The 26,125-nt window shown below is 37.1% G+C and overlaps 1 protein-coding gene across 13 annotated transcripts in view; it reads left to right on the top strand.

Annotated features, from left to right (window-relative positions):
- GRID2 (glutamate ionotropic receptor delta type subunit 2) overlaps positions 1 to 26,125 on the top strand; it is an 804,597-nt gene that overhangs the window by 654,568 nt on the left and 123,904 nt on the right. For all 13 annotated transcript variants that reach the window (XM_083834802.1, XM_083834813.1, XM_083834803.1 and 10 more), the window contains 2 exons: positions 2,354 to 2,551; positions 9,279 to 9,591. In XM_083834802.1, the coding sequence (XP_083690928.1) occupies positions 2,354 to 2,551; positions 9,279 to 9,591 (511 nt within the window). The remainder of the gene's footprint in view (positions 1 to 2,353; positions 2,552 to 9,278; positions 9,592 to 26,125) is intronic.

Raw genomic sequence — 26,125 nt, 5'->3', positions numbered from 1 at the left:
TATAACTCACTGGACACTTTTTTTTTTGGTAAAACTCTCAACAGCAAACAGTATTACATAGCTTAATAAAAGTGTGAAATTAGCCACAAAAAATGCATTTTAAAGAGTGCTTTAAATCAGTGCAATTAGCAATTGCTTTTTTAACAAATTGAATAAAAATTTAATTTATGAACAACTATTTTCTAATAACTCAGAAATAATAAGAAAAAATCCTTTCTAATATGAAAATTTTCAATATCTGAAATATCCTTTGCACACATAAATCTTTAGAATTTTGTGCCAAATATGCTTAGATTCATAAATTACAATTTTTTGTGGAAACATTTTTGTATTAGTTTGAGTATACATGTAGGAAATCTCTCATCCAAATAATCAGAAAAACTGTATTCTGTCTGTGTTTTCATCTAGGAGAGGCTTTCATCAACTTAGTCTCAATTCCTTTAATGTTTCTGGAACCCAGTCACTGGAAAACTACTTTAAAAATTCACTTGCATTTGCTGTCCTCCATTTTTATTTCATTTGGCTGATCTTGGATAATTTGGAAGAAGGGAATTGATTCTGACAACTGGGAAATAGTACCTTGATGGGCAGTCAACCTTCCTGGGTTATGTTCATTTGTTTGTTATGGGTTTTTGTTTGTTTTTGTTTGGTTGGTTGTTTTAGGGTGGGTATTTTTGGTTCCTTTTTTGTTTGTTTGCTTGTTTTCTGATTTTCCTGAAGACAGAAAAGAACATCCTGCCAGGAAAGTCTCCTTGCTTGCTTTGTTGGCAGCATCCTCAGCATATGGCTATCCTCATGAACGTTAACTTAATCATTTAAATATGGTGCTTTTTTATTCCAAGTTTCTATCTCCTGCACTTCAGAGGTACCTGTTCAGAAAGAATGACATACTAGGAAACTAAAAATACTCTTGAATTTGTGAGTGGTACTTTGGCTTCTGAGGTATTGACAGAGTTGAGTCGTAGAATACTAAAAAAAAAAAAAAAAAAAAAAAAAAAAAAATAGTTCATTAAAACACTAACAAAAATGCCTCTGGAGATATGTTTAGAGTTTGGGCCACAAAAGCTGTTTTGTTTTCTTCTGTATGCTCATGGTTTATGTAGACTGGGAAGTAATGGTGGCAAGGTTGCTTTGTGTGCTTGTAATTGTCACAGAACTAGAATTTTACACCTCCAAATAGATCTTTCTGGTAAACTCATAGTAAATTACAGCGTAATGCAAAAGATTAAAGGGAAGAAATGTATCATATTTTGAAGAAAAAAATACACTAGTGTTACAGAGCCGTCGTGAATTTTTTCAGGGTTTTGATGATTTTGTTCTGCTCAGGTAGATCAGGCAGATGTTCTCAGAGAAAATGAAAAACAACCGTAAGTGAGATCTATCTATGGCAAATGTATTTCTGTGCTCAGAAATATGATCTTTTTTTGTGTTTTATTTCAAGAAGATATGAAAGGTAATGTCTAGAAATTAAATACTCAACAGGAGGAATAATACAGAAAGGCAGCAGAGGATAGAGAAATTAAAGTTAGCCAAACTCATCTCTTCCTGGAAATATTATTAGAAGTATTAATAAAACAAAAATAATAAAAGAGGGAGAGAGAAAACAGAACTTGAAAAGAAGAAAAAGAAAAGCATATTGTTTGGAAATCTTACCAACCAATTCCAACTTCCAGTTATTTATTTGTATCCTTTATTATGGTCATCTTTTTGATGCGTATTCACCAATGGTTCTTATAGACATACTCAAGTGCCTTTATTGATTCTTCCTAAACAAAACAAATAGATGATCTTTGGAGAAATCAACTTAAAAAAAAAAAATTAACCATTTGATATTCAGATTTAGATTACAGTCAAAGGACAAGAGAAATGTCTGTTGCTACAGCATGGCCTGTTTCACCATGGTTTTCTTTCCTTATGGCATGAATTAAGTCACATTTGTCAGATACAGTATTTACCCAGCCAGTGGAAAATGTGGCAGCATGGTAGAATCCTTCATATTTATGGACAGACATACGAGTGCATGTCTGCCACGCTGAGCATAAGTGCAGACAGAAGGAGTTACTGAAAAGCATTTAAGTTGTAATGTCACAACAGAAGATTTACTTCTGAAATATATAATAGAGGAGAAAATTTCTTACTGGGAGTTTGAGATAATTCTGCTGAAGTAAATACATAACAAAATAGCATCTTGAAGAATGGAAGAGGCACTGCTAAAAATATGTTGGAAAATTTTTTGTAAAACATTCTTAAACAAATTCTCCTCTTTTTTTTTTTTTTTTTTTTAAAAAAAAAGGTACCTTAATGTGTCAAGCCCTTGCTTCACTAACAGTTGACCCCTTTGTTTTCTGTGTAGGAAGAACCCTTTGTGATGGTGTCTGAAAACGTTCTGGGAAAACCGAAGAAATATCAGGGCTTCTCAATAGACGTTTTGGAAGCCTTGGCCAATTATCTTGGCTTTAAATACGAAATTTATGTTGCACCAGATCACAAGTATGGGAGTCCTCAAGATGATGGCTCGTGGAATGGACTGATAGGAGAACTGGTATTTAAGGTAAGGTTATTAATAACTTATTAAATAAAGCCATGTAATAAAACTAAGTAATACATTTGCATTTGCTTGTAACCTTTCTTAATGAGTCCTTGATAACATTTTGTTCATCGCCTCTGTTCACAGCATCTGATAGTGTGCCCAGGTGCATTAGAAGACAAAGAAAAAGCTAGAAACAGTTCTGGGTGGCAACTAATTAAGTAGGGGCTCTTTTTTCCATCCAGAGCACAGCAGTATGAAATCTGAATACAGTCAAATAATGGGATGCACAGCATCCTCATTAGTTTGGCAAGACCTGACACAAATGAGTTGAAGAGGTTGTTGTAAAGAGAAAAAATTGGTGTTGCAGTAATTAGTGATACATTACATAAATAATGTATAGCACTTAGAAAAATGTTGGTGTGATGAATGCATGAAATATATAATCAACAGAAAATGTTTTATTGATATATAATAACACTTACATTATGCAGATGTATGAATCAAGAGTAGTATATTCTCTATTCTGTAATTAATAAACCATTTAGTCTACTTAATTTTACATTAAATGTTCAATATTGTATCATAAATAAATTAAACCAAATGTGCCATTTTTTTTTCCACTCTTCACATCTTATCATCTACTCTCAGTTTCTTCCACTGAGAGGGAAAGAAATGGCTGGGCAGACTCTACTGTGCTAATGTCTCTTTGGTGTTGTGAACATATATATTTTATTTGCTCTTAGTTAACCTGTACATGCAGTTTTTACAGCTATATAGGTGCAGGTTTTACCGCTACAGAACCCAACGTTTGTTGTTTTTCTTTAAATAACTGCAGTAAATATTCATGTAAATAATTTACTGGTGGTTTATAGAAATTCTTTTCCAAATCTGCAGGTGAAATTTAATTGATAGCCAGCAAAGAATAAGGAACAATGCAGTCAGACATAGGATTTATTAAGTACTTGAACTAAAACATAGCAAATTGCTGGAAAACAGATCTTGCAGTAAAGAAAAAATGCTCAAAACAAAAATTCAAAAAATGAAGTAATGATCCACGTGAAAAAGAAAATCACTTATAGTCTTAACTTATTCTGCTTGCCTGAGAAGTACAAAGTCTGCTAGAATGGAAAACAACCATACGTGCCATAACCATGGCACAGTTTGTACATCTACATTGTAGTAATAAACTTCCTTTGTTGTCTCCCTATGCATTTATGAAGCCTAAATGTGGTATGCTGTAATCATACATGGTGAGCTGGAACAATTTAGAAAATCAAATTTTCTTCCAACTTCAAAAATTTTAGAACTAAATATTCCTTTTCTAACTATTAGACTAACACCAGAATTGCCTATTGATCTATTTTTATCATTTTTCTGCTCCTTAAATCTGATGTTATACCATACTCTACTCTCCATAGTACACAGCAAAGGATTCTGCTGGACACTGCATAACTCAGGCTGGAGGCGTCCTAGTCCTAGATGGCTCTGGAGATAGAAGCAGTCCTGGAACATTTTTTTGTTTGAAAGAAATGATTCATAAGGCAGCAATCACAACAACTGAAATCAGACAGTTTTAATGAAAGAATATATATGGCATTCTTGTTCCCTTACTAGGCAGGGATTTGCGTAACACTAACATCCCCTAAGGCAGTAACCACTAGATCTGTAAATACATGTCACGGGTATTTGCCTGTCTGCTACCATTTTGTTGTAAATGACTCTTAATGGATGTGAAATTCTTCTGTACAAGTATATGTAGAGGATATGAAGAGTTAACAGAACTGCACTTGGAATGTGAAACCCTTGTGATATGAAGAGTTAACAGAACTGCACTTGAAGTGTGAAACACTTGTTTCCTCAGTACAATAGCAGTGTATCATTTTTCTAGCATCTTCCTTACCCCTTGTATAATTAACAGTAAAGGTTCACTGTGTCCTTCCCTTTTTCTGTCCCTCTTGAGGCAAAAGAGAACCTCTGGGCGAGCAGCCAGTGTGTATCTACCCCTTACCAAGTGCAAGCTGTTCTTGAAAGGCTGCTTTCTTATTTACTGTGAACTGAGTTTCTGCTCCCAGAACTCAAATATCTATCTGCTTGGCAACTTTGCAAGGGGAAGCAAGGTAGCAAAGAATAGTTTTAAGTTAAAGGTCTGACATGTTTAAAACAGTGTTTCCTTGTTTTCCCGATCAAGTATTACATGATAGTCTGGCCAACATGTGGAGAAAATCCAGAAACAGAGAGGGTGCTCTTTGCCTGTTAGTGCACGAGCCAGAAATGAGTTGGGAACAATGTATTTCTACAAAAGACAAGTCCCACTCAACTACAGTGGAAAATAGCTGCCTTCTCTTTTTGAGTACATCTCATTAAAAAGGATGTCTGTGGCTGCTACAGATGTGTCTCATGAAACGGTAGTTGCTGCAACAAGCACGTAATTTCTGTGTTCAAGACCAATATACACTACTTGCATTAAAACAATTCAGAGCCCTGTAGTGGGCTCTTGTGCAGGCCATGTGATGGAAGTCTTGTGCTGCAAAGTGCATGCCCTACATCCTCACAGCCATACAGAGTTGAGCTTCTGCCAAGTTTACTCTGTTCCTGCTCCAAGGACAAGGTATTCCTGTCCCTAGTGACTGCTAAAATAGGAGCTGGTATCAGCAGATCAAAGCAGCTGGTCCTTAACGTGAATAGGGAACCCACTCAAGCCTCCTCTCCTTCGTTTTTCAGGTCTTATATGAGGTACACCTTTGATTCATACACCTTCTCCTTTCAACATAACCTGAACGTAACCAGGAAATGAACTGAGGCTTTTAGTGCATCCCACAGAGCTTCAGCTCACAAGCAGGATTAGAGTTCAGAGGGCAGCAGCTTCCTATAGAGAGGCTGAAGCCCATCTCGGGGGAGCAGTCCCTTACTGCAAGTCTTTCTTTTGCCACTAGTTACCATTTTGCAGCACTTTCTTTGGTTGCCCTCAAAACCACGTTAACAGAGGGACAAACCTGTGTGACAGGCAAAGAAGGTGGTTAATGCCACTTGTGGGAGAGCATAGTAGGCTCTAGCATGGCTCTGGACACTCTGGTGAACTTTGTATTCATAAACTGTTATTTCCCACATTGTGTAATGCTACCTCATTTGCCTTTTTTTTTTTTTTTTTTCCAATTGAGGAGCCATCAAGAAGTAAATGGCATAGGATTAACCACCTGATTCCACTTAGGTCTATCAGAAATGGAAGGCCAAAAACATGCCCAAGAACTTCTAAGAGAAACTACAAGCAAAGTAGAAGGCTCTTAAAAGGCTCTTTTTGTTTTTTAATGCATCTTCCTAAGGGAAGCAGCACAGGAATGAAGAAAGCACACCAGGAATCCAAAGTAACAAGAAAAAGTAGTAGTTTAGTAAAGGCAGAATTATTTGTGTGTGTGTCAACCTCAGCAAAACAGTCTCTCTAATTAATTTTTGCATGTCCATGTTAATGACTGCATAGCGTGTGTGACTGTGGTTTATTGCTTCCAGCATTCATTGAAACTTGATTTAACATTGAAAGTGGATAAAACGAAAGGCCTCCTGGGAGCAATTTGGTAGATTCATGTATTTTCCCTATTCTTGGTCATGAACCACAGGAATCATCATAAGAACACTCACTTTACATGTGCATGAGGTGTACTGCTTAAGCAATAGAAAAGAGAATTTCTAGGCATTGCTGATGAGCTGATTCTGTGACACAGATAGCAAGACCATCAGGCCCAGCTGGTCACTTATTTTAGATTTTCTGATTCTGGAAATGTTGCTCTATAATGACTTCAAGAGACCTGCTGTTCACTAATATAAACTCCTAAGCAGGTCACCTAAACAAAAATAATGCCCTCTACTGCTTTTCAGGCAAACAGTTTCAGGATTCAGAGTTTCATTCATCAGAAATGTGTTAAACAGACATCTAAGATACTGATAGTTGGTTGATTTTGGCACTGTGAAAGCTGAGTGGAGAGTTTTACATATTTATAATTCAGATTGGCAGCTTTACTTCTAAATATTGACATAATTATATGCATTTACCTTTCTATCTCAGAAGCACTAAGTGAACCTTGACTACTTCAAACTGATGTCTCCTCTGATCCAATTTGACACATTAATGACAAGCATTTAATTTTTTCATCTTCCAATTTAATACAAGGTGACAGAATCTGTGCATAATTAAGAATGCTCAGCTTCTGTGGATAAACTGTTAAGTTAAACCTAAGTGTGGTTTTGTATTAAACGTGCAGTTCTCTACTAATCTGACGCTTATGATTTGATTTAGTAAGTTAAGAATATGAGTTGTAATAGTTCAGTATAACCTTAATTTATATATAGAAAAGTAGGTAAACACATGAGTACTGAGAAAACAGGACTTATATCTCTCCTTTCCATTTCTGATTTTACTAACTTTATTTTTTTATAGCAAGACATAACTATTATCACAATTGCTGCTGCAGTATGATAAAGGAAATGCAACGTTTCCATTAGGACAACGTTGTTCCTTTATCATGGCTGGATGATAAGCAGAGTGGAACTGTAATGCTATGGAATGTGGAGAGACTACTCCCCAGGGATGTAAAATAGAAGCAGTATTTCCGTTAATATCACATACTGTGCCCTTCAGTGTATTTCATGGAGAAATATGTTCTTCACCTAAAAGAAAATGAAAGAAGAAAAATCTGTTAATCCTCCAGTAATCTTTTTTTTTTTTTTCCCCTAAAAGAATCTCTGCTTATGTATATTGGTTTTCACTGAAGAATCTTTAAACATCTTACACACACAACTTCAGTAGTACCCCACAATAATCTAGTGCAGTAAGGAAGTGTTTTAGTAACATGCTGATAATTAATATCCTAGCTAATGTTAGACAAAAGAGGCAAAGTATTACTTAGTGGTTCCATGTGTCCTTCTGTAACCCATTTCACTTTTGTATACACTTTCAGGAAAAAGAAATAATAACATATTCACTAAATATGATGGTATTTTCCTGCTTGACAACTGTTGGTATAGATTTGGAAATTTCTTTGAAAGCACATTTATGGTCACAATCACAGAAAACATTTCAAATGAAAACTGATTTGCAAGGACTGAACTGTCAGGAGATACTGTGAATCGCTCAAGTCATTTGTTGGCTAAAAGTTTTATAATCAGAGGACAGAGAGACTCAGCTGGTGCTTCCATGGACAGTTTTGATAAGTTTTTACTTTAATTACTTACTAGAGTTTTGAGTTTACTGCTGCTGTTGGGCAGTTAAATCATCACTCACAAAAAGTTAATAGAAAGGGACATGAAGTGCATTTGTGGAGTCATGCTTTCAGCTGTGTACATCAACACAGCTTCATTTAAGACACTACAGAATCTAATCTACTAATTAAAGATGAATCTCTAATTCATTGCTTATAAGCAAACCAAACACCTTTTTGTCTAAATCGTCAGGCCACCAGCTACCTTCCACTATTTTCTCAAGCCAGTGAAAATTAACTTAAATGAAGTAACATCATGTAAACCAAAGACTTCAGTGCACTGTGATTAAAAATATGTCTGTACCATGGATGGCAGAGTGTTTTGCAGATGGTATTTTGCAGATAATTAACAAATTTCATTCTGATCAGTTTCAGCTTTCATACATTGCCACTTAATAGTTCACATTTCTGAGAAGCTGTTAAGATCTTTGGACAAGAACAAAGAAACTCAAGACAGTTAATAAAATTGGCTCAGTACTGAGACTTTCATGCATTTGTGCTCTTCCAAGAGACCGCAGAAGTGGATTGAATCAAACCAGTAGCAGCTTTAAGTATTTTAAGTGTTCTTTTTCATGTTAAAGTATATAAAATTCACTATTGTTTTCTTCAGTATTTGGTCTTTTTTAAACAGTGTTATTGTGTCTGCTTTAAATACCCTTTCTTGTTTTCACTGCAGTTCTAATTGTATCTATAAAAAATAAAATAGCACTTGCTGTAATTGTGCCCGGTATCTCTGGAGACTTAATACCCAGACATGCTGTGGAATACAATGATTAGTTCAAGGAATGTTATTCATTCCCCTTTCATCTGAAATGGGTTCTTTAAATTAGAAAATATATAGATATATAAATGGCACAAAGGAAGTCCAAGGTAGCTGCAGCACAGGTTGTTGTAGGAATTGCTATTGCAGGAGGATATGGGAGAACTAGTACTGAAGGAACGCATGGAGTATCTGCTATTCTGTACTTCACACTCTGCAGCCAAGTTGGTATTTTTCAGAATGTCAGGCACCCCAAATGCCCCAGTACATATACGACAGTCTTTGTCAGGCAGTGGTCCTTCAACATGAGCGTCATGTCATCAAAATGTTGGATATCATACAGCTCAGTCAGGAACTAATTTCTGATCAAAAATGCTATACTCAAGGTCTGCCTTTTGCCACAGTGACAATGATGACTTCAATGAGCCAAGAAAAATAACAGGAAGTAGATTTCCTCGAGCTATTGCCTGTAGTTGAAGTATTTAGATTTCTTGGAAAAAGTAGTAATTTGGAGAGCTAATATTCGTGAATCCACTAAACAAAGTTCACTCACAGAAGCTAAGACAGGTGATACAGCTATTCTGTTGAATACTTACATTTTAAAGTTTGTGTATATTGTGACTAAGCTATTGGCCTTGGCATCTGCTTTTCTATGATAAAATTAGCTGCTATAGATGAAGGAGGAACAAAGATCTTTTCTGTAGCTCCTGCTCATACATGTTATTCTCTCTTTCCTCAGAGAGCTGACATAGGGATCTCTGCCCTGACCATTACCCCTGACAGGGAAAATGTGGTGGACTTCACGACACGTTACATGGACTACTCGGTGGGCGTGCTGCTTCGGAAAGCAGAGAAGACTGTGGACATGTTTGCCTGCTTGGCACCGTTTGATCTCTCCCTGTGGGCGTGCATAGCTGGTACTGTGCTGCTGGTAGGGCTGCTGGTCTACCTCTTGAACTGGCTCAACCCTCCGCGTCTTCAGATGGGATCCATGACCTCCACAACACTCTACAACTCCATGTGGTTTGTGTACGGATCCTTTGTGCAACAAGGTAAGAGAAAGAAGGAGACTGCCTCTGAGATAAAACCTGTGCATCCTCTCAGTTGCCATAGATACCATCCTTCTCCCTGCCTTCTGCTACCCATGAGGGACTGGGAGCACTGGAAAGCCATGTGCTGTGAGGTTTCTAAGGCATTCAACAACCTAGTGTGGGAACCATGAGAAGTTCGGAAGCACTATATGCTAATTTGTTTTAATTTGTAGTTGTCTAATTAGAGAAGGATGATTTCTTGTGCTGGAGAAAGAAATATTTGTTATCACCTGCTCAACAATTATTCATAGTTAATGTGAGTGCTGTATTTTGATGCAGTCAGAAAATGTTGGTGTATGGTTTTTGAACTAAGTTTACATGGTCACCAGTGCCAAATGTGCTAAGTGGTTTTACTGTGTCTGGTATCCTTTCCTCCCTCTTCTGATTTATCTCAATTTTCCCATATAACTTCTAGACTCAGCCAAGCTTCTCTGGCCTCCCTGGATGCTTCTCCTTCCTTCCCCTTAGCATCTGGTGTAGCCCAGTTTGGTTTATATTCCCAAGTCCTTCACAGTCTATCTCTTTTGGCAGAGATTTAACCATGTATCCTGAAGGCATCAGGGACAACAGACCTTGGCTTGGTATATACTTTTTAAAATTCTAACCTACAAATCAGAGGGGTAATGCAAAGTAGAATAAGGAAACAGCTTTCATATAAGAAGATGGTTCAGGTATTAACACTTGACAGCAAAATAGAACAGATACCTTCTGGTATTTATGCACATAATTGTTTGTCAGTCTGTACTGGCACTGCAGATATGCCTCTTTGTAACTCCATGGGGCATCTGCACTAGAAAAAGCCAAGGCCACTGCAGCTTCAAAACATTCATTTTTTTGATGGAATGCTGTAGGGAAAAGCATTCTATTTACATAATGCTGGCAACATAATTTAGAAATTACCTTATTTGCAGTTAGAAACAATTAGATGACATTCTTAAAAGTTGATGGTATGCATGAAAATCATCTGAAACTTTCGGGGGGGGGGGGGGGGGGGGGGGGGGGAAGAAAATAGCACCGCCATCCAAAAAAAGAATAAAAGCTGAGGCTGAGGATGTCCACAAGAGGTATGTTTTTAAATGCATCAACCTAGAGAGAATACTTTTGGAATTACCATTTTCATTGAGCAGTGATGGCCAGCTGAGGAAAGCTGAGATTGTTTTATGTTTGTTTGTTTGTTCGTTTATTAAGAAAAACAAAGACTTCAGAGCCAGCTTAGTGCTACCAGAGTTTTTTTTTAATTGTATGTAGGTGGATTTTCAAATTTTCTTTCCGTCCAAAATATTCCCAATGTAACTGTTTAGGGAATCCAACTGTGAGAGAGCAGTTGGTCCGTTACAGAACTAGACTCATTACATCTGTCTGCCTTTTAGGTTAAAACTTGTGAATTAGTTTCTTTACTGCATGAATGTGAGGTGATTTTACATAAGTTTATTGCTTGATATTATCCTTAGCACCCCTGCTGTACTCCCAACATCATTAGTCCTTAAAAGCTTTATAGGAGACTGCCCAGCAAGGTTTCAAAGGAGGCAACGCTAGTTTAATCACACACTTCAGTTTCATGAATTATTATTTGAATTGTTTGCCTTATGTCTAGCCAAGTAAACCTGTGTTGCCCAGTGTCCAAAAGTTTCCCGAGTCATAGATCAAAAGTGCTAGCCTGCAGGAGAACACTTCAACAGATGCTTGGATAGCATGTAAAGAAACGGGGTTTCAGACCAATCAGTAAAGTGAGTGCTTGGGGAGGGCTGAAATAATGCTTTGAACAAAGCAGGAAGATGAGGAGAAAATAAGATTAAAAGAACTGAGACCAAATAACAACAAAAAAAAATGAATTTACTGGAAAAAGAATTTACTGGAAAAATAAGAGGAATTTGCAGATCCACATCTGCTCCCTATGGATTATGAGATGCAAATCAGTATTAATAAAAGCTGCTGGTGGGACATGGCAGCTCAAAGCACCAAAACTGTTGTGGGACTTGAGGAAAAAATAATCACAGAACTTAAGTGTGAGGCATTTATTTAGAGAAAGAGAGATCTTACCACCCTACCGAGAAGAGTTCCTGCAGAACTCTTTAGAATCCACTACAGTAATCTAAAATGTTCATGTTTTTCTTACTGAGTGAGGGTAAGCTGTACATACATCTCTCCTTCAAATTACAAGCAGAAGGATAGTCCTTAATTTGTTAGAAGGGAAAATAACACATTTAATATGGTTGATACTAGAATATAGGAAGCTTATAGACTAACTTAAACATAAAGGCTCAAAGGACTTCAAAAATCCAGCGTGAAATAGTAAAAGATCCATTTATAATGTCAGCCTGCATTTCACATTCAATTTGAATATCACAAAAAAAACTGTATTAGCTGAAGCTTTATTGTTTACTAACCCTTGTGAATACAGACAAATGAAAGTAATTTCCATTGACGGACTAACTGGCTATTGTGGTAATTTTGCTTCTGTTTTCACTCATCAGCTCTTCATTCAGCAGAAGAATGTGCAGGTTTTATTTGTTTTGGAATAGCCAGTCTGTTGCTATTAATTGTGATTGGCTTATCTTAAGTGCGGCAGCATAGGACATTTCAAATACTGTCACGTTCACTTAAGAAGTCTTTCAGCTGTGGATTTAAAACATGACAAGGTACTCATTTCTGTTATCAAAACACACAGCCAAAGATGCTTTTATACCCTGCACTGAGAGCAACAAAACAGCAGGAACCGAGGATTGCTAGTGCTTTGATAATGCTGGATTCTTTGTCTGAGGCTAGCCAGCATGTTCTGGTATCACCTTTTCTTTCTTTCCTCTAGCTAGAGGAAAGATTTGCAAGCACAGAGGCTGGCTCCAGAACCACCACAGGTCGGAAGAGGAAAGAGCCTTTTGGTATAAAAATATAAATCCTTCCTTAAGGAATCATGTAACTATTTTAATGATACAGAAGGGGTTTCTTTTTCTTGTTTCCTCTGAAATAGTTGAAAATTCTGCAGTTTTTAGTAGGCAGATTTGGTCTACTGTGTCAGGTTATATTTTATGTCAGCCTGTCTGAAGTTCTGATCAAATTCTTTTAACAAGTTCTAACATTCACAATTTTTGAAACACCAGAGAAAAAATACTGTGTCATTGTCTGTGGACTAGAGTCAGCACAGTCCTCTCTGGTAGTTTTTAAGGCTAGGAATTACTGTCATACTCTTTAGCAAAATTTCAGTACTTTTTGTTTCCTTAAAGGTAGACTGTGGAACTAGAATTAGGAGTCTATTAGCCTTTTATTTGCTACAGAAACTTAAAGCTTAAATTTAGTCTGCTAAATATTTTTGCTGAAGAAGATTCAGAAGTTGACAGAGGATGGGTCTTGCTAGACTTGCTGCTTGCTTGTGACAGGTATACACACTAAGCCAAATCCTCAAAGCTAAAATTTAAGCAGAATATTTCTGTACTTGCTTGCTTGAATACTTTTGTATACACTGCTTCATACATTGTTTAAACTTGGGTCTTGAACTTAGCTTTCAATTTCTTTTTTTTTTCCCATGTTGAAGTGACCACACAGTCTAGATACCACATCTGAAAGTCTGGTAATATAGAAGTATATTTTCTCTCAGTTCCCTTTTTAATTTTACATTCATTCATTGACGGTATCAGAGTGTATGTATTTATATATATATATGTTATTTATTTATTTATTTATGTGTAAGTTGCATGTAGATTTTGGTTAGAAAAGAGAGTTGTGAGCATAGAGCTGAAATGTGGTTGGATAGGCTCAATTCATATAAAGTGTGCTTTTCAATGAAAAATGATGACCATTAGAGTGCTTGGTCTTACTACTGAATCTCTGCAAGCACAGATCTGCAATCTACAGTCTGTGACCACTGTGAAGGCAAAACCATTTCAATGATATTGGCCATACACTGCTGTGGATTAGATTAAAAACAAATGCTTTGGACTCTACTGTTCACCCAAGCATGAAATTCTGTAGCATCTCTTTTATCCCTCATTTGTTTATTTATGTCTAAAGATGCAGCAAATTCACAGGTTGAGACTGTAGAGTATTTTGGTTATTTTGAAACGTAGCTTCATGTTTTCTGAATTTGTTCTTTTCCACTTGCTCATATTAGAAAAGTAACTTGCATTTTGATTTTTTTTCAAAATTAACTTTTTTTAAGTTGGGCAGAAAGTGCTTTCAAGGTTTCCTTTTCAGTTCATTACCAGCAGGAACTGTTTGGTGGTACTTAATCTTTTGTAGGTTTCCTCTCTCTCTCTCCTTATATATTTCCCCTTGGCTTCCTAATCCACTCCTCAAAGGTTTTTCTCTCTGCCTGCCTCACGCTGCAGCTGGGGCTCAACATTGCTGCAGCTTTCCTCTTGAGTATCACTCCTATTGACTCTCTCAAGCCCTCTATTGTTATACGTTCAACAAAGGCCAACAAAGGGAAGTGCAGAGTTGTGCACCTGTGGAGGAACTCCTCCATGCACCAGCGCATGCTGAGGGAGACTGGCTGGAAAGCAGCTTTGCAGAAAAGGACCTCAGGTCCTGGTGGACACCAAGGTGAACTTCAGCCAGCAGTGTGCCGTTGCAGCAAAGAAGGCTAGCGGTATCCTGGGCTGCATTAGGCAAAGTATTGCCAGCCAGTCGAGGGAGGTGATCCTGCCCCTTACCATCAGCGATAAGGCCACACCTGGAGTACTGTGCTCCCCCTTGTGAGAGAAACTCGGAGAGATTCCAGCAAAGGCCGACTCAGATCATTAAGGGACAGTGATGATTATGGGACAACCTCTCCTAAGAGGAGAGCAGGGACTGTTCAGCCTAGAGAAGAGGAAAAGCTCAGGGGGTTTTCATCAATGTCTGTAAATACTTGCAGGGAGGGTGCAAAGAGGATGGAGCCAGGCTCTTTTCAAGGGTGCCCAGTGGCAGGACAAGAGGCAATGAGCACCAAATGGAACACAGAAAGGTCCATCAGGATCAGGAAACAATTCTTGGATGACGGAACAGTGGAACAGGTTGCCCACAGATGACCTCTAGAGGTCCCTTCCAACCTAACCTACTCTGAGTGGTATGTCCTAATTCTATACTATACAGTATTTGCTCAGTTTTCTGAAATTCTATACAGCTCCATTTGTCTTTCTCTTCTGTCCTAGTATTGATGCTACTCTCTCAAATTTTGCCCTCAATAGAACGTGCCGTTGTTGAAAACCTGCTATATGACCAGGGACCAGGAAATTGGTCCCAGTGCATAAATTAGATTTAATAAAAACTTACTAGTAAAAACTTTACTAAAAACTTCATGGAGATTAATTGAATCAACCTACTGCAGTGGCAGAATGTCTACTTATACTTGCTGAGGACCTAGTTTAATATCCTGAAAGTTTTCTGTTAGCTTCCTACTGTTTTATGGGCACTTGTTATGAAATATTCTAGAAAGCATTCTGCTATCATTATTACTGGAGAAAAGCAATGATTTAGAAAACAGAAATTCAGATTTAGAGTTATTCACAACTCTTTTTGTATAATAGATTGTTTTTTTTTTCAGACACATGAAATGCTGCATAAGTTTTAGCAGGAACTTCCAGAGGAATGTTCCAGAGGGTTTTCTTTTGAGAGTATCCTTTCAAATTTGGCTTCACATTACAGTGATGATCTTGCTTAGTTTAATAGAATTGCTCTGAATGTAGACAAACTAGTGAAGTTATACTAAAAATTACAATGTTTTGTCTTTAATATAAAATACACAATAGAAAGACTTCCGTCTCTTCTACCTCTTATCTGTTATGTTCATTTTACTTTGAATTTTTCTGTAAGAGGAGATATTTCTGAACTTGTCTGGCAGGATTTTAGATTATGCAGGTAAAGATGCAGGGCTGTGTTTCACTTGGATACATCTTAAAGAAAGAGAGGAGGCAGATAGTGGGGGTTTTGTTTGCTTAGGTGGTTAGCTGGTTTTTGTTTTTTTTTGGTGGTGGTGGTGGGTTTGGTTTTGGTTTTTGCTATAACAGGACATATCTTCAAAATTGCTGAATCATTCAAGATTTAATCACTTCTCAATGATCCCAACAAAATGAATATTCACTATTGTTTTATAAATAGGGTTTGACCATAGGATAATATGTACTAAAAATGAAAAAGTATTCTTTTGTTCAGAGATCTTAGTATTCTTACTTAACCTATAGAGATTATGAAATAAATGATGTGAAAGCATCACTGATGGGTCATTTTTTTATCCCCTTATGTTTTGGCTTGTTTAAAATGCTGATCACAACAGGAGGTTTCAATTGGTCATCAGCGGTGTCAGCAATGGTCAATTATGTTCATAATGCCCAGTAAATGAGCGAATCTTACTGTTTGCCTTGTTAAAATTACATTTCATAAGAGCAGTAAGACAGGCTTCAAGCCTTGGTACTTCTACGCCATTATAATACTTCTCAGACGGTTAAAGCCGCTCAGACTTCTCAGTCTTGTTCCTTGTATTACTACCCAAGGCGTGATATAAGCCTCCTGAAATGCACTGCCTGGAGTGTGCTGTTGCTTAATAAATTACTCCATCTTGCTTATCTTACTCTTGGCATATCCATATCAGCAGGAAAACATTATCCTGTAACAATGCACATTCCTAGTGACATTTTCTCCTATTTAACTGTACACCAAACTCTCTGTATTTAATATGCAGAGGAAAACTCTAAAAATTTTTGAAAAAATGTTAGCTATCAATTATATCTTCACATGTGATATTTAGCAGTGAAACCTAAATATTTTTAAGCTTAACAACTCAAAAAAATCCAGTGTATAGGCTTTAAGACTAACACCTAGATCCTAATTTGGATTCTGCTTCTAAGTTTCTGGCTGACCATAGAAACTTTAATTGATATCTTGTGCCCTGGTTCTCAGTTGTAAAGTAGAAATATTACGTACCTTCCTTCATAAAAGCTTGCTTTATGTCTTCTGATAGAAAGCATAACTTAAATGCCAATCTCATTAATTAAGGTTAATTTTAACTGCTCTTCGAACTTATGCCAGGTCTATTCCAGTAACAAGGAGAATAGACTTGCCGAGCCTAAAATGCACTAAAAACTGGGCATTGATCTGGGAAAATGGAAGTCAGATGCCAAACGTGTTAGAAAGCAAGCCAGTTTCCATGTTTTTCTAGCACATACACTGGCAGGTATATTTGCAACATTATCGTTCTACCTTTAAACATGAAATGCCCAAATTCACATTTTAGTATACTAAATCTAGGAATATGTTTTAGTGTGTATATCTACCTTCATAAAGTCATCTCTCTAAAACATGTACTGCATTCCTGTAGTACCCATACCATTTTCCATGTCTTAATTGTTTGGCCAGCCCTTTTGACAGCATGAAAAAACAACTACATTTTGGCAATTGTCTTGTATGCATCAAACTACAAGCGATCAATGGAATTGACGAAATATGCTGAGAATTATTGTCCTGTATACAGTACTTATTTGCAAACACTGACTGTAACTTTATGTGCATGGCACTTTCAGAGGTTTGTTTGTCTCTTTTTGAAAATGTAATTCCAAGGAATAACCATGCCCTAAGTAAAGTGTTCATAGTATGGGCATTTGTTTGCAGCAGCATGATATCACTAGCATTAAACTGCCAAGCAATATGCTTAGATTTTTCCCTAAATTGAGGTTAAGACTCAGGCAGTCCTCAGAGGCCTCTAAAATAATGGATTTCTATATCTTGTGTGCACCTGCTTTCTTGACTAATAGCACTGTGTACATGGGGCAGTATATTTAGGGATGTTGTGTCTGACGCACCTCCTGTGAGGAGCTGGAGAACGAATGGCAGTGCAAAAACCCGAAAACCACCTTCCTTCCCCTAGGACTAACTCCAAGCCTGATTAATTGCCTAAGAAGGTAATGTCTGTCTGTATAAATGCCGAACAAAGCAAATAAGGCAAAAGGAAAAGTAGAATGTGGATGTCCATGGCATCTCTTCACCTTCCTCTATTCTTTTAGAAGAATATTTACTCAGAACAATTTCTTTAATTGCTATTTCTAATAATGTTTCTAATAGACTATATACTATATCTGGATAGAGAATGGATAATGTTAGATTCAGGTTAAGTAATCAGTTCTGACTTTTCAGAGTTCATCTGTGTATAATAGATATTTAATGGAGGAAATGGGGAAGAACAACTTAGCCAGGAACTGAATGTTTCTTATACTGAAAAAGGAATGTAACCCACATTTTCATCTGCAAAGATGTTTAGAAGCTGAAGAGGCAAGCCTTACTTGTCCTGCTAATTGATTTCCCTGCCCAGAAGCTTACACTTAAGTTGGCAATTTTGTCTGCTTAAGATAAGGAGGAAGTGAGAAATCAGTTTTAGCTTCATTAAAAATGCTCCCTTCTGCTTGGATGAGAGCAATGTCATCTACAAACTGATCAGCGTTTTCAGAGGAGGTTTTCTGAGGCACCAAACGAGCGTGAGTTTAGAGGGGAACCCATGGTAGTTTTCCATTGCTTTTCTGGTCTGCAGGGAGTCCCTCCTCTGCAACAGCTGTGCCATAGCTTTACCCGCCCATGTGTCTCTTCTTCATACCACCAGCTGGTGGGTAGGTGCCAGGAAAATTGTCTGCAAAATGTAAAGGCAGGAGTAGAAAAGAGGATTTGAAGCTGTTGGCAAAATTGTCTCCTTTATTCAACTGTTGAAGTGTGTTTTTTGTTTGTTTGTTTTCCTCAGACCTCTTCTACTGTTAAAATGTGTAGAAAAGGAGTAGGCCAAAATTAATGTTGAAAGGAAACAAATAATGCTACAAGATGAGTCTTCTAACTTAGCCACCCCATTGTTTTCCCTGATTGCTGAGATGAAGTTCCACTCCCATTTCAGTAAATGTGGGAAAAAGAAAGCTGTGGGTTTTTTTTTTGTTTGTTTTGTTTTGTTTTCAGTTTTTGTTTTTGGTTTTTTTTTTTTCATTTTGTTAGCTTCCCAGCAATTGCTATGGTAGCATCCTGTAGCTGCTGCTTAATTTTTATTCTTCCACCCTCAACAGGAGAGGAGAGATGATAAAGCAGGACATCACCTTTCCAGTGCTTTTTCAGCTAGTGAGACGGTGTTAGGTTAAAAATGTGTGATGCCTCATCTGCCAGACAAGAAATGAGATGAAAGAACATGTTTGGTTTTGACTGAAGAGTCTGCCTCCCCCACACTAGGACAAAGTAAAGGTAATAGTGAAGGGGAAAGACAGAAAATCTTCTGCAAATAGACTGCTAAGGAACAGTGATAATAAATCTGTAAAGCTGAGTGGGAGTGTTAGTTGTTCATGCCTAGACATACTTGCTAGTAGAATATTTTTTAGATATAAGCAAGTATTTCCTAGCTTCTTTAATTTCTCTATCTATTCCCAAAGAGAAAAAAACATGCTATCCAGTGAAGACATCTTCGAAGTTGTTTCTCGCTTCTGAAAAATCTGAGTCATGATCTTAAGCAGGATGCTAGTGGATTTGGAGTAAAAATAGCAAGTCATTCAGCTTTCAAACATGAGTATTTGTATTAGTGGTTTTCATCAATAAATGGCATCAGAGCATTATTCTCAGTGAAACTTAAAATTAAGAGGTTTTTGTTTTTTTCTTTGTTCACTGTGAACTTCCATATTATTACTTTAGGTCATCATGACTTTTAGAGATCCCTTTAACAGAGATCCCATAACAACATTATAGGATGTACCTAAGGTGGAATTTTAGGCTACATCCAAACTGTGTTATTTAGGAACATAACTAGAGTTTCTATATTAGTGATGGTTGAATTCTGTAAGGTTAGGAGTTCAGTGCGGGGAAGCAGTCTGAAAATTAAAGGATAAGTAGAATTAGTGACATGAAAACTGAACTAATGTATGTGATTCACTTGCTTCTGAAATAGTCAGGTGCCACTCTTTGATGATGGATGCGGAGATTTAGAAAACATTTTGTAATACATTGAAAGTCCAAACAAAAAAAAAAAAAAGAAAAAACTTTCTAGTATGTGATCTTTTCTTAAATTTCCTGCAACCCTAAAATTTGGAGTTACAAAGCTGTATAGAGGTTAAAAAAAATGGGAAAAAGTAGTGCAGAGGCTTTACCAAAATTATTGTTTGTCCTTTTGCTCTCACTGAATTGTCTTTTGTTTTGCTTTGTTCATAGTTGTTCATTTTCAGCCAAAGTGGACTCTTTCTCCCTCGTGTTCATAATGTCCTCAATGACAGGCTCTTAGATAAAGCAGCACTTTAATAGTTCATTAATGACATTGTTCAGTTTAATGTTAATTGTATGTGCAGATGGCCTGTTTTCAGTCCATTGTGCACAATTCCTTTTGCCATCCCAGAAGGTACTACAGATAACAGTCAGTAGGCTATGGAAAGGCCAGGCCACTGCTATGTAAAACTGTGTATGACACTTTGCTTCTTAACCACTTTATGAATATGTACCAGAGATGTTAATTGTGGTTGATTGTTTGAGACTTCAGAGCATTCGTATCCAGCCATCAGTAACAGGGAGGTTGGGTCTCAGCATCTCTTGAAATCTAATCAGAAGGTTGCCACCGTGTAAGCTTATTTGTTAAGATCAGGTGCCAATATTCTCCAGAATAATAGCCGGCATATATCATTTTGATGCATTCACAGTGGCTGCCAATAGTGCCTTTATACAGGCGTGCAGTTAGGTGCAATCATAAAAGCACACATCACAGCCCTGCAGAAGAGGATCCCCAGAAGTTCTTTGTGTTTTTTACACATGCACATTAAGCTCTAATCAATGCTGGCTGCTACATATATTCATAATTATATAATGAAAATTTATTGTCCTATGTTGTAAAAATGGTGACAAAAGATTATCTGGTCAGAACTTCTGAGCAAACAACCATTGGGAAAATTGCTAGGCCTGTTGCACAGTTATTTATGATCATGTAACTCAATGGTGCTGGACTTGGTAACCCCAAAATTAAATCTGAAACCCTGCCAAGTCTTCTGGTAGAACAGTACATTTCACAAGCATTAGTACATGAGTTTTAGGCTGACCTATTCATCAGAGGTGTGCAGAAAGCCTCACAGTTCAAATTTGGTCATACAGAAATCAAGAGGTTTACTTTCAAATATCAAGAGTTGAGTGATATTTGAGTATATGAGTATCTATAGTATAAGTCTAAAAGTGCTTCATCTAAGAGCTCCCAGTAACTTCAGTTAAGTATACGTAGTCGCTTCCATTTCCGAACTTTAGCTAGTCATACCTTTTCTTTTGTAATGACAGCAAAATAGGAAAATGAAATATATTTTTGATACATTTTCCAGCACTTCATAGTGCCATTATTTCCTCACTTCTAGAAACATTGTAAAATCTATCCATCCCCTGTATCTGTGTAATTATATCACACAAGTCACTGCAATGTATTGGCATTAAATTACTGCACATTGTTGCTTGTAAAGTTTTTTAATCTATGATTCACTTCGATTTTCAATTGAAAACATCACATTTTGCAAATTTTGCAGAAAGATTGAATTTGATCACTATGAGGTTGCTAATATCTGAAAGGAATAATTTATTTTTTGGATCTAGGCTTAAAAGACAGGGATTAATTCCTGTTGCACTCAAAGATTTCGTGCTATGTAATAGAAATGCAAATCTGACAAATATATGTAGCTGAAATATCACTGATACCAGGAGAAGCTAACCCAGAGGCATTTGCTATGTGGTGATGTGATGTGCCTCCCTTCCCAACTTTTACCTCATTGTCACAATTTCAGCAAGATGGGTGGAAGGAAACAATTTATTGTTGGGAAGGGAATTATAAATACAGTATAACTAATATGTTATGCTAACATCATTTTAATCAGGTAATTATTAAAGGACTGTTTGGCCTTTAAGGACATTGATTTAATGAGAATTAATTTAATGATTGAACACTGTTTGTGTAACATTATCATTGCTAGTGATGCGGAAAATTGGAATCTCAGCTCAGCTGAAAAGAGGTTAGATTTTCCATTATCACATTAGATCTTTTTCTTCTGGAATGCAGCTATTAGACCTTTTTTATATTTTCAGTATATATTTAAATATTTGGGCTTTATTTAAAAATTTCTGACTAGAAAAAGTAAGTAAAAATGTTCCTCATTGTACTGTTCTCACTTTTAATCAGAGACTTGAAATTCCGTTTAATGTAGCCTTAAACAAATTCCATTGAATTTTGGTCTTGACTTGTTATTGCTTTTCCCGTGAAACATTTTGTGTATTGTCATTTTCTACTTTCCTCCCTGCAAATCTGATCATTATGTTTGGGATGAATAGGATTTTGGTTTATGGAATGGTTTACAGCTATAAAGAAGCAGCAGTTTTATAAGTAGGAGCAGGCAGAGCACATTTCCATCTAGATCATTCTCAGGCTGAATCATGCAGGGTCTAGTCACACCTTAGGAGTAATTTAAAAGCGACTCTGACCCATTCATTTTCAAAATGAAAATGGTGAGCATTGTAGAATGGCTGTTTTCAGTACCTGATGATTAGGACTCTGTGAAAGAAGACGTATATAGGTACAAATTCCATTTAACTAAAGGAATATTATATCTGGTTGCTCTTCTTAATTTGTCCTTAGTTGTTCTATTGTCACAAATTATTTTTCATCTTTATAGAGCCTCTAAAATCTGTATTGTACAAATCAAGGTCCAGGGAGAAAAGCAGGAGAAAAATATGATTGGAAGCACGTAGTAAATATCTGTGTCTGATAGACTTGTACAGATCAATTAATTTTCAAACAAAATTTTAATCAAGGATGACTATGACAGTTACTGCTGTATCTTGGCCGTTTTGCAAAGGAGTCTGGTCGCCAAAGGATTACCCCTGTGTCACTAGAATGAAGCCACTGCAGCAGAGACAGCAAGCTGGGTAAGCTTAGTATTGGAAGACAGAAAAATAATCTAACAGAAATAACAGGCTCAAATTCCTAACCACTTTGCAGTTTGTTCCCCCAATGGTAAGCCAACACTGCAGTATGCTGAAAATCTTTGCCATGTGTAACACTAGCCCTTTCCATGCTAGAACGTTTTCTAGCCTCACATAGGAGGGTTTCAAAGAACATAGCTGAAGATCCTGTGTTTCAAGTGAAATAGTCTGTGAGTAGTCATCCGAGCCATCTTTGGGATATTTCTGTTCGTCCACCAGGCGGCATGTTAAGGCCCTCTGACCAGATTTATGAGAGGGGTGCACCAGGCCACAATCTGATGAGGGCTTTGTGGCAGTGCCACTGGTGCTTGATTAGCCCCAGCATTTGAAATCTCAGCATGGATAATCTTTTCCTATTAATGAGGAAACAGAGCTGAGCAATGAGCCTTAGTATGTAAGTCAAATGCCAAAGGCATATCTGAACAGATGCACAGCAGTAGCAAATGGAGGATTTTCAGAGGGAGTTTGCAAGAGTTTCTTTCTGATACAAGTCTAAATTCAATTATTTGACCAATGACAGAAAGCTAATGGTGAAAGAAGTAGCACGCCATATTTTCTTCCTTGCCAGAGACAAAAAAAATGACTTTTTCTGCATGAATTTTCTATTCATGATAGGGAGAAAAAATATAGTTAGGATGAAAAGGAAAAGCTGCTATGAACATCAGAGAAAATGAGTTCATTTTAAAGAATTCAAGAAACATCACTATTCCTATTCCAGGAAAGGAGGGTCTTGATCAGAAGCTATATTGCAATAGAGAGAAGTATTGACAGTACGTAAACATCAGAGGCAGAAGTAGAAGGCAATTGAATATAAACACAGAATACAGGCAATCTATCACCTTCTAAAGGGAGTACCAGAACCTTAATACAGCAAAGAAACAATCCGTTTTGTTTATGTTCAAGCACAGAAATTTTCCCATGAAAAATACCTACGTAGATATTTCTGACCAAAAATTAGAAAATAAAAAGAAATTGTATAGAAGCATAAGAGGGGTTTGTACAAGTACACATACAGAAAATGATTGTGTATCTGTAGAGCCCAGCAGCCATGCAATATAGACAGATCATCCTTGTACAGAAAGAATGGACAGCCAAGTGGACAATAGGATGAAATGCTGTCTTCTATCTTCTTTGAGCCAAGATATGAAATACAACTTGGAGGTAATTACTGGTCAGCAGTAACCAAGAGTGACAAGGTAAGAAGGTGATACCTCTTTCAGACTGGAGCTGGCTCAAGCTTGGCCTCCTTTTCAGGAGGATGGAGGGAGCCTAGATCTACCCGCGTGAGGTCGTGCATATTATCACCAGGTTAGCTGTCATCCAGAGCTGTTGATAAGGGTCTGTATGTATGTGTTAGATACAGCTTCTCAAACTACTTTACAAAGTACAGATGACTAGGAGGGATTTGAAATAAGCCTGAAGGAGAAGAAAGATTGTCCCTGTCATATAAAGAGGAGGAATAAATGAGGAGATCTCTCTTCTGTGGATCGTTGCTTCCCTTCGGTGAGGGCAATGGGAGCAGTGCCTTCCACTCAGCTGAAAGGAAACATTCTTCCAGGGAGCAAATGTAATGAGATTAGTTGGGGGATCATTACATTAACAAAAACAAATGGGAGAGAGTAAGTGATTGTTTAGTTCAGAATTAAGACATTACAGGAAAAAAAAAAAAAGTTAGGGCACCAAATGACAAAGTGAACCTAATTTTAATTGCCTATAGACCAGTGCCAGAAATCTGGGGAGTAAACAAGAACAGTTGAATTAATTCACAAATACAAATTGTTCCTCATTATGTTACTGAAATCTAGTAGGAAGTTTCATGTGATTAGTGTGCTAACGTATAACATTATGAAGTACTGAAAGACAGATGGACAAAGTGGGCAAAAGGGGAAGAGAGTGGCACTGTGTCAAAACTGAATTAGGTATTTTGGAAAAATTTAAAACTTGGAAGAAGTTGATCTTGATTTCTTGTGGGACAGCATGCTAATGACTGGAACACAAAATGAGATAGGAGTCAATGTTTGTTGTGGACCACCAAATCACAGTGGAGTAGAGGATGATTGGCTCCTCTACTGCTTATCTGTAATGAGTAAGGGAAAATGTGAGATATAATAGGGGAATTCAACCTGAGTGATGTATGTTTTAAGTCTCGGATTACCCATGCTGCAATATCTTGAACATACATATAGAACAGATGGAAAGAAAAGGGAACATTGATTTCAGTGAAGAATTGGAAGCTACAAAATTCAGGAAAAATTACCTGGGGAGCAAGTGTACACAACAGGACAAAATGGCATGTGGAAAAATGCTTTATAATGTGTTGCTGGGAGCTACACCCAATCCACGCACTGAGCAGTACCGAGAGAGAGAGAGAGAATATTGCTGGAAGCTGTTAACAGAGGAAAATCAAGGAGAAATTCAGTATAGACAAGGACATGATATGTTTGTTTTGTCCTTTAACCATTGTTTGATGACATAAAGGACTAGTGTTCAGAAAAAAGTATATGCCAGCTATAAATTCAGAAGAGCTGTAATGCTGTTGGAATAGGCATATGAAAATGTCTCTATCAACCTGTATGCTAGGAAGACGAACACACAGACATAAAAAATGTGTCTAATATTTCTAATTTGAAGATTAATTAACACCAACATTTTTATGAATTTACAATGGCTCCACTAAATTATTTTTGTGGTAAGAAGGAGAAAATAGAAACATTTCAACTTTTTTAAATGCTTCAAATATGTCTTTTGAAATAGCTCTTGTTTCTCATTTACTTTCTCATTTATACATTATGGAGTCAAGCTGCGACAGGGGAGGTTCAGGCTGGATATCAGGAAGAGGTTCTTCACCGAGAGGGTGGTCAGGCACTGTAACAGGCTTCCCAGGGACGTAGTCACAGCACCAAGGCTGTCGGAGTTTAAGAAGCATTCAAACTGTACTCTTAGTCATGTGGTTTGAATTTTTGGGTAGACCTGTGTGGTGCCAGGAGCTGAACTCAACGATCCTTGTGGGTCCCTTCCAACTTGGGATATTTTATGATTCTATGACTTCACATTTATTTTTAGAAAACTAGTATGTGAAGATATCTTGCAACTAAAACCCCCAAATCTTTTGGATTTGACAGAAGCTTCTAGAATCACTTCATTTAAAAAAAAAAAAAAAAGAAAAGGTTATCACCCTTTCGGTCCTACTGCTTTTCCCATGAACCAGAGAGGCCAGTTCTCTCTTTTCATTAAAAAATAAAAATTAAATAATAAAGTCACTACTACACTTTGGTAAAAACAGAATGCTAGGGGAGAAACAGGTGGTGTGGTGAATAAAAGCAATAGTTGGCTCTTGAACCTGTCCAGACCTTGTAAAAGCTGGCCACCAGCTCTGCCTCATGCTCAGTTCCTTCTCTACTCCCGGTGCTGTGCAATGTGCCAATATTTGCAAGTCTAGGGAATGCAGCTACTAATTTACAAGCTTATTTGGAAGGCATTACCAATTCAAGGAGTTGTATTCTCCTGTTGAAGAATACACGTAATGCCTGCTGTGGTCAATGGGTATTACCTTCAGCACACAATGTAATATTAGAAA

This window comes from Anser anser, assembly GCF_964211835.1.
Source record: "Anser anser genome assembly, chromosome: 4".
Classification (NCBI taxonomy): Eukaryota; Metazoa; Chordata; class Aves; order Anseriformes; family Anatidae; genus Anser; species Anser anser.
Note: the sequence above shows the minus strand (reverse complement) of the source record. Positions and strands in the feature narration are given on the sequence as shown.